Genomic DNA, 8,457 nt, shown 5'->3' on the forward strand with positions numbered 1-8,457 from the left:
GTAAGAAGAGGCAAGCACAGCATTTACCTACTCTGCCATCTTGTCGAAAATCCTGTTTTTTCTTGCCCTTTGATTGAGAATTCCTGGATGAAAGAAATAGTATATCTTTTATCTTTGAATCTAATACTATCAATGCATTAAACCTGGTTGGTGCACAAATATTTTCAGACACACGTTAAAGACATATGATAGTACAACACAAAGAGTGAATCCTCATTTAAACTATGGGCTTTAGTTAAATCTATTTTATCAATATTGGTTTATCAATTGAACACATGTACCAATTGGACAAATGCAAGATGCTCCTCATAATAGGGGAAACAGAGTGGAAGAGAGGAGTATATGTGAACTTTCTGCTCAAGTTTCCTAAACTGCTCTAAAAAGTAAAGTAAAAAAGATATGAGACTCAGGCATCATCTCATGTCTATGATATGTTTGTCAGATGAAATCTGTTCAGCACTGTTTATTATAGTTGTTTAACCTATTTCTCAAAAAATGATTTAAGCATATATTTTTTTTATTTTTAAACTTTTGTTACGTTTGGAGTAACTGTTTCTTTACCTCACAGGTGGATCCTTTCTGTGATAATTACCATGAGAATGGACTGTCAGACTCCTGTACTGGAGTTTCTTCTGGCTGTCTTACCTGTCGAATGGATGGTGCTGACCACACAGCTTACTTCTCTCTAGATGTTGTTTGTAAAGGTACAATTTATGTTTTTTTTTTTTTAATTTAAAGTTACGTTTTACCTATTTTTTAATTTTATAGACTGGATTTGGAGATCGTTACAGACATCATTTACAGGGTCAAATCTGGGACATGCTTATTTGGTGAGAGGATTTTAGTGGTAGAACTACTTCTTCAGTGTCCTTGGCTCCATTCAGAATAATACTCCATTTGAATACTTGAGGTGGACCTTTGGAGTTGAAAATAATGTACAGCAAGGGACAGGTGTATAATGTTTTTAAAACTCATGTTATAATTTGTTGCATTTTCTTTTTTTTTTTAATTTTTATTGGGGAACTGTATTTCCAGGACCCATCAGCTCCAAGTCAAGCTGTTGTTTTCAGTCCAGTTGTGGAGGATGCAGCTCGCTGGCCCATGTGGGAATCAAACCGGCGACGTTAGTGCTATGAGCACCGCACTCTAACCAACTGAGCCAACAGGCCACCCCCTCATTTGTTGCATTTTCATTTATTGGATGTAGTTACTAGTATTTGTGTAGTTTTTCCACTCAAATAAGCATTGAATTTCTCATCTAACTGAACGATATTACAAGGATACAGGGATACTATATTTTCAAATACTTCAAATGCTTTAAAATAAGGTTTGGAGATAGCTTTGTACCTTTCTGTTGGTTCGCAAACTAGCCCCTGAACACAGAGGGCAAGGAGAGATGGAAGAAAGACGCAGGCCACTCCAGATTGGTAAGTGGCAGGTTTAATAAGTAAGGGAATTTATAGCCCAAGTTTGTCTTGGGCTTCTCAAGACAAGTAGGTCTCTGCACCTGCCAGCCAGCATCTTAAGAGCTTATATAGAGGCCTTAATGGGGTTCAGTCTCTATTCTGTTCAGATGGTCTCAAAACACCTTACTCTCTCAAGGCTGCATCCTTGAAACGCTCTAGCTATGGGAAAGTGGGCGGAATGTTCATTCCAAGGACGGGAGGGGGTGAGGAGCCTCCCATTGCTTGGATCCAGCTCAGGGTTCGACTAATGATCATGTCCTCTCGATGACCTCCTCCAACACTTTCCGTGTGTGTGTGTGTGTGTGTGTGTGTGTGTGTATTCATTGTTGAATTCTATTTGTAATTATCAGATATAACATTTTGGTTTTTTATGCCTAAAGCAATAATTTGTTAATTTGTTTATGCTATTTGAGTTTAATTCATCTCGAGATAGAGTGCCAGATATTGGCAAGACCAAGATAAATATGACTGTATTAAAACCTGCCTGCAAAGAGCTCATATTCTAATTGAGAGAGACAGATGTATGAATACATAGAAAGAACGTGATGGACACATTACTGAGCAGAGGAGAGAGAATGATGGACCATTATGGGAAGAACTGGAGAAGGCTGCCTGGGCAAGGTGCTTTCCGAGCTGGACTCCAGACACTGCCAAGCCCTTGACAGGCTGGATTTTATTTTTAACTTTTTTTTTTTAATTAAAGTTTATTGGGGTGACAATTGTTAGTAAAGTTACATAGATTTCAGGTGTACAATTCTGTATTACATCATCTATATATCATATTGTGTGTTCACCACCCAGAGTCAGTTCTCCTTCCATCACCAAATATTTGACAGGCTGGATTTTGAAAGATAAATAGAGGTAAAAATTTTGTACCGGTTTAAGTCCAATTTGCTGCCATTTAGCTTGGATACGAAAGAGGAAGTTAGTTCAGCCACACCAGACAGCTTTCTATTTTACTTTTATTGGAAGTAAAAGCCAGGACTTGACCTTAGTTGTTAACTCTGGAAGTCTCCAAAGGTTACCGTCTGTCTGGTGGCAGCTAGGATTTTAAGATTCATTTAGTTAGAACTACCCAATTCTAGAAGAAAAGGCCTCTAATTGCTGAACTCCAAAGGCAATTTCTTGGTCCCTATAACCATATCAACAGTAAGTCACCACTAATGGTAGCCCTCACTAGGTTCTCAAGATGGGAAGTACTTGAATATGTTTGTAATGCCAAAGAGATTAATTGAAGGTGAAGAAGCTATCAGGAAGGACTGCTGGAAGAAGGTCTCTGGGCGGAAAGAGAGGGTGGGACCCAAAGCATAGGTAGAGGGATTTACTGCTGCAAAACAGTGAATTGGAGAAAGAACATCTTTTTTTTTGGGGGGGGAGAGAGAGTGATTGTTGATTGAAAAAACCTGAGCAGCTAATCAGTCATTCTTAGAATTGTCAAAATAGCAGTTGTTAATCTGCTTATGAAACCCAATGAAAATGGCAAAAAAAATCCAATTTAAAACATAATAGGATTCTAAAAGAAGGAAAATATTTTTTTTTTTTTGTCTCACATAGTGGGGAGCTAGTTTATTTTATTTTCTTATTGGTGTTCATTCAATAGATATTTGAGTGCCTCACTCTGTTCCAGGTACTATTTGCATTCTAATGAGGTAGACCTCAGACAATCAGCAAGTAAGCAAAAAAAAAAAAAATTAGATTGTTTTCTGCTCTCCAGGATTTGAACAAGGTACTGTGATAGTAAAACTGAGAGTAGGGTGGGTTGGGGTTTACTTTAGATAGCAGATTAGGGAAAGCCTCTCTGAAGAGGTGACTCTTCAGCTGAGACTGGAAGACTAAGGAGCCAGCTGGGGAAAATATTCCAACCAGGGAAGAGTCATTGTAAAAGTCCTAAGGTGGAAAAAAATCTTGGCATTTCCTAGGAACTGAAGGGAGGACAGGGTGGCTAGAGTGTGGTGAGTATATGTGGTATGACTTGAATGAGGGACAAGATTATAAATGTCGGTGGGATCCAAATGGTGTAGAATCTGGTACTGTGTTAAGTACATAATTTACACCATCAGATTTAATCCTATCAGGAGCTTTCTGAGGTAACCTTGGTGTGGTCAGTTCGAATAGGATGGTATAGATGAAAAAAAATTGTAAGTAGGTTGAGGAATGAGTGAAAGGTAAATATATGCAGACCATGTGTGACCATGAAAGGTGAATATAAGCAGGAGTGTGTGAGAGGGAGTAGTATTTTCATGTAAACATAATCTAGAGTATCTCATATTTCCCAGTGATCCTGCCAACTTAATGGCCTGGTAGAATCTTGCCATTTTTAGGCCCGTGACACGGGCCACGGCATGACTTACTGGTCTACCAAGTGGTTGGCGGGGCCAGCAGCATCTCTTACCTCCTATTTCTACCTGAGACTGGTTGGAGTTAACTGTTCCTAGTCACTCATGTCCAAGGACACTTTGTTTTATCATCAAGCACCCTCCATGTGGTCCTTGGAAGGGAAAAATTAGTTATCTTGTGCCTGGAAAGAGTTTGGAAAAGAGAGGTAGATTATTGCTGACTGTAGTTCAGATTTTACCATGATAGTGAGAACTCTGTTGACTGCAGTGGGAATTATGAAGTGGAAATTGATCATCCTGGCTCAAGTTTTTGTCTTTTTATTAACCAAGTTTTTAAAAATACAGAAAATTTGAAAGAATGTTACAGTGAACAACCATGTAACTACCACCTGGAATCTATCATTAATGTTTTCATTATACTTGTTTTACCACATATATATCCTTTTAGTCATCATTCCATCCACCCATCAGTGTATCTTATATTTTTGAAAGTAAAATGTAAACATTTATATAGGTCTCCTGAATACTTCAAAATGTATATCAGCAACTCAAGTTCAATAATTGTTTATGGATTTTTCTGAGTTTCTCTGGGTTTTGACAAGTGCATATACCTAAACTCTGCCCTCATGCCCTTCCCCAGTCAATCCCTGTCCCCACTTCCCAGGAAAACAACGTTCTATTCTTTTTTCTACCATAGATTTAATTTTCCTGTCTAGAATTTTGTGTAATGGAATACTCTTTTGTGTAAGACATTTTTCACTCAGAAGAATATTTTTAGATTCATCTATATTGTTGCATATGTGTGTAGTTCATTCCATTATATTGAATATATCAGTTTCTCCATTTTCCTGTTTTTTGTTGTTGTTTATTTCTTTTATGTTTGTTTTTACTTTACATGTCTTTTTAGTTTATTTTTTGGTGGTAGACCAGGAAGGTTGTGTAGCCAAGGATAGAGAGACAAATGACATTTAGCAAGCATTTACTATATGACAAGCATAGTTTAAGCACAGTACCTACTGAAACTCAGGCAAGTGTGAACATTTTCATTTTTATGTTTTAGCTACTACCTAAAATAAGAGTTGAAACATATGATTAACTCGCTTTGAAATGGGTCCCAACTAATCAGAAACAGTACATAAAATTTTAGCTGTGACTTTGAGGAGCTCCCCTAAGACATGTGACTACATATAACTATATAACTAACTAAATATATGAGGGCATGCCTTCCAGTTGATCCATTATTCAAAAGTTGTTGAAGCTGAAGTGCTCAGATGTGCAAGAGATAACTTACCTGCCACCTGGGGCATGCAGTGGAGCCAGGCTGTTGGATGCATTGGTTAAGCTGGTGAATCAGTTCACTGGAGATCTGTTTAGAGAGTCTCTACTGTAAATTGCAGAGTTGGAGTTCAGTCCCAGACATCTCTGACTCCAAACGCCATCTCCTAAAATACTTAACTATGTCGACGTAAGAAATGTCCAAAACTGTAGAGAATATTTATGAGTTTGTTAGAGCCAAACTGACAATTGCCAGGAAGCAAAATTTCAACAAATTGAGAAAATGCTCTCTCTCTCTCTATTTTCCTGTTGAAGGTCATGCTGGCTGTTATCAGCTTTTGGCTATACTGAGTAAAATTGCTGGAAAAAAACAAGTCTTTTGTGGGCCTATGATTATGTTTGTTACGGCTAAATGCTCAGGACTAGGAATGAAGCTGCTGAATCATAATTTAAGGAAGAACATAAATCTAGGGAACCATAGGTTGAAATTTTGTATAGAATGTACTGGGAAGGTTTTACTGAAAAAGTAAATTTTCAGTAAAGACCTGAAGGGGCAGTGAAGACATGAGCTACAGAGGAATTCATAGGTAATTGTAATTTGGCCTTTTGGAGGGTTGTGAGCAGTGATGTGATATGAGGTGAGTTATGTTTTAAGATTTTCACTCTGGCTGTCATGTTCAGAACACACTATATGGGACAAAGATGGGATTGGGAAGACAAGTTAGAATCTGTTGCAATAGTCCTGAGGCACAATGATGGAGACTTGACTAAAGTTAGTGGAGGCTGTAGGGACTGATTTGATTCCAGAAATATTTTGAAAGTAGAAATGAAAGTATTGGCTAATGGATTGGACATTTGGTGTGCAGAAAAGAAGAATCAAACTTCTAAGGTTTTGTTTGAGTAATGGTAAGGGTAGGGTTTCCATTTTGGAAATGTGGAAAGATTGAGATGCAATATTGAATACATGAGAAGAACAGCAAGAGCTCAGCTTCAGACAAAACAATTTGACTAAGTACTTGGATATATGAACCTGAAGTTGGTTAGAGCTGCAGTTATATACATATTGGACATATTGGAGTTATCAGGCTACGGATATTATATAAAGCCACACAAAAGAAACGTGTATAGGAGAGAGAAAGAGAGAGAGGTGTCCAGTACATGTCTTGGGTCATTCTAAAATTTAGTTGTAACTTCTAATCAAGGAAGAACAAGGAAAGGACTATGAAGAAACTAGGAAATTCTGGGTCATAGGTACAGAAATGTTTAGTTAGTAGATATTACCAACTTTCTAAAGTGGTTGTACCAATTTTCACTTCCAGCATGAGTATTTGAAAATTCCATTTGCCTCAAGTCCTCCATGGTACCTTTGTATCCTGTGTGTGAGTCACTTTTAACTAATTGTGAAAATCTGTAAATATTTGTTTATAACTGTAAAATGTGAAATATATAGAATCCATCATCTGTCCAAAACACCTGAGAAAGTTGTTTCTCTCTGTAGCAATATGTTCTCCTGCTACTTCTACCACTAATAGCAATCAACATTTATTTGGTGCTCGTTGTATACCAGGCACTGTTCTATGAGTTTTATATGTATTCATTAATTGTCTGTTCAACTCTGTGTGGTAAGTACCACTATTATGCTTCTCATTTTATAGATGAAGAAATCGAGGCACAGAGAGGTTAAGTAACTTGACCAAGGTTGCAAATTGAGTAAGCAGCAGTATCAAGGTTTGAACCCAGCCAGTCGGATTCGTACTTGTGCTCTTACTTGTGTATTTTCCTGCCTCTTCAGAAGGAGTTGTGAATGCCCAATGGTTTAATAAATCCTGTGCTGCTCTCAGAAAGATTGCCTTGGGATGCCCAGTTGACACTTCCCCAACCAACTTTGTTAATCAGTAGAGAGAATCAATGCCTAAAGGATGGTAAACTTCCTTGCTGACAGGACGATTTACAGGTTACCTGTTTTAAAATGTTTACAATGTACCTTCAATGTAATAGAAGCTCTTTTAGGGTACTACAATGTTGAAGTAACTTGTAAAATTTAACACTACCAAAAATAAGAGCTAATTCCAACTTCATTTCTCTCCATGGCTGTTTTAGATTTTCAGCCATATCAGGGTGACCGAGTAGAAGTTGCATTTTCCATCCAGCCAGACACGTGGAAGAGAAAGGCCATCTCTGTAAAGCCTCTGAGACACAAGCATGTGCATGAGGTAGTTTGCTTGCATGTTGCTCTTCTTATTTGTTTCTGCTTCGCCTTCCTGTAGTGACAATGTTTGCTTCTCAGGATTCTATTGGGTGTGTTGAAAAACCTAAAAGAAAATATATTCTTTGCCAAAGAGGAGTTGATTATCTTATTGAAAAGGCTGTGCTTCTGAAAGGAAATAATTAGAGAATAATATAGAATACACATATAATTAAGATCTAAATCATGTAGTTTCTTTGGGAAGTATTAAAACGTTCTGAGAGCAATAAGAACAGCAAACAAATTGTGTTCAGGGAATTGCTGGGAAAGAATGAATGGAGTGGGTTGTATGACTAGAGGTTACACTAAGTGTTGGGTATGATTTGGGTAGTAGAGACTGAAAATGAGTGGGAAATTTATTCTGCACAAAGGTGTAGGTGAAGCTTGCGCAGACCCTGTTACAGTGTCTGATGCTTTTACATAAACATTTCCATTATTTGTATTCACAGGCCTGCATTACCAGCCTATCTGGAAGAAGTGGGGTGATAGATGATAGCATCTTTTTCACCTTGGATTCTCTGAAACTTCCTGATGGATACATACCTCAACTATCTGACATCGTTGACGTGGTTGCAGTGGAGAGCATTCAGTCCTGTTATACTTGGAGAGCAATTTCTATGACTCGAGTGAAAAAGTGTTAATAAGAAAATGACATTTTTATTCCCTGTGCAGCTTTTCTTCTCTTGGCAGTACAGGGCTTGGTTTAAATGTGTTTTGAAAAAAAATAGTTTAGTAAACATCAACAATGAATTCAAATACAACCTTTTAAAATCCTGTGTGGGTTGGCTAAATAGAGTGTATCTTCTGAAGAGTGTTCAGCATTTTTCATTATTGATTAAAGGCATTTTCATCTTAATACTTTGTAATAATTGTGTTTTTATAATTTTCTCGTTTTAAGTGGCTTTGTTTATTTTTTATTTTGTATTTTTATTATTTTTTATTAGATTCAGGTGTACAAAACAACATAGTGATTAGACATTTATACCCCTCAAAGTGATAAGCCCCCAAGTCTACTACCCCTCAGACATCATACATAGCTATTGCAATACCATTGACTATATTCCCTATGCTGTACTTTACATCCCGTGAACATATATATGTATGCATTATAGTTGACATTCAATATTATTCTACA

General features: G+C 37.3%; 1 protein-coding gene across 1 annotated transcript in view; it reads left to right on the forward strand.

Moving 5' to 3' along the window:
- The window catches only part of CT55 (cancer/testis antigen 55), a 28,419-nt gene extending 20,456 nt beyond the window's left edge, over positions 1-7,963 (forward strand). The window contains exons 3-5 of the mRNA XM_033125837.1: positions 569-704; positions 7,178-7,290; positions 7,772-7,963. Coding sequence (XP_032981728.1) covers positions 569-704; positions 7,178-7,290; positions 7,772-7,963 — 441 coding nt within the window. The remainder of the gene's footprint in view (positions 1-568; positions 705-7,177; positions 7,291-7,771) is intronic.
- Positions 7,964-8,457: the final 494 nt, after the last annotated feature.

This window comes from Rhinolophus ferrumequinum, chromosome X (genome assembly GCF_004115265.2).
Source record: "Rhinolophus ferrumequinum isolate MPI-CBG mRhiFer1 chromosome X, mRhiFer1_v1.p, whole genome shotgun sequence".
Lineage (NCBI taxonomy): Eukaryota > Metazoa > Chordata > Mammalia > Chiroptera > Rhinolophidae > Rhinolophus > Rhinolophus ferrumequinum.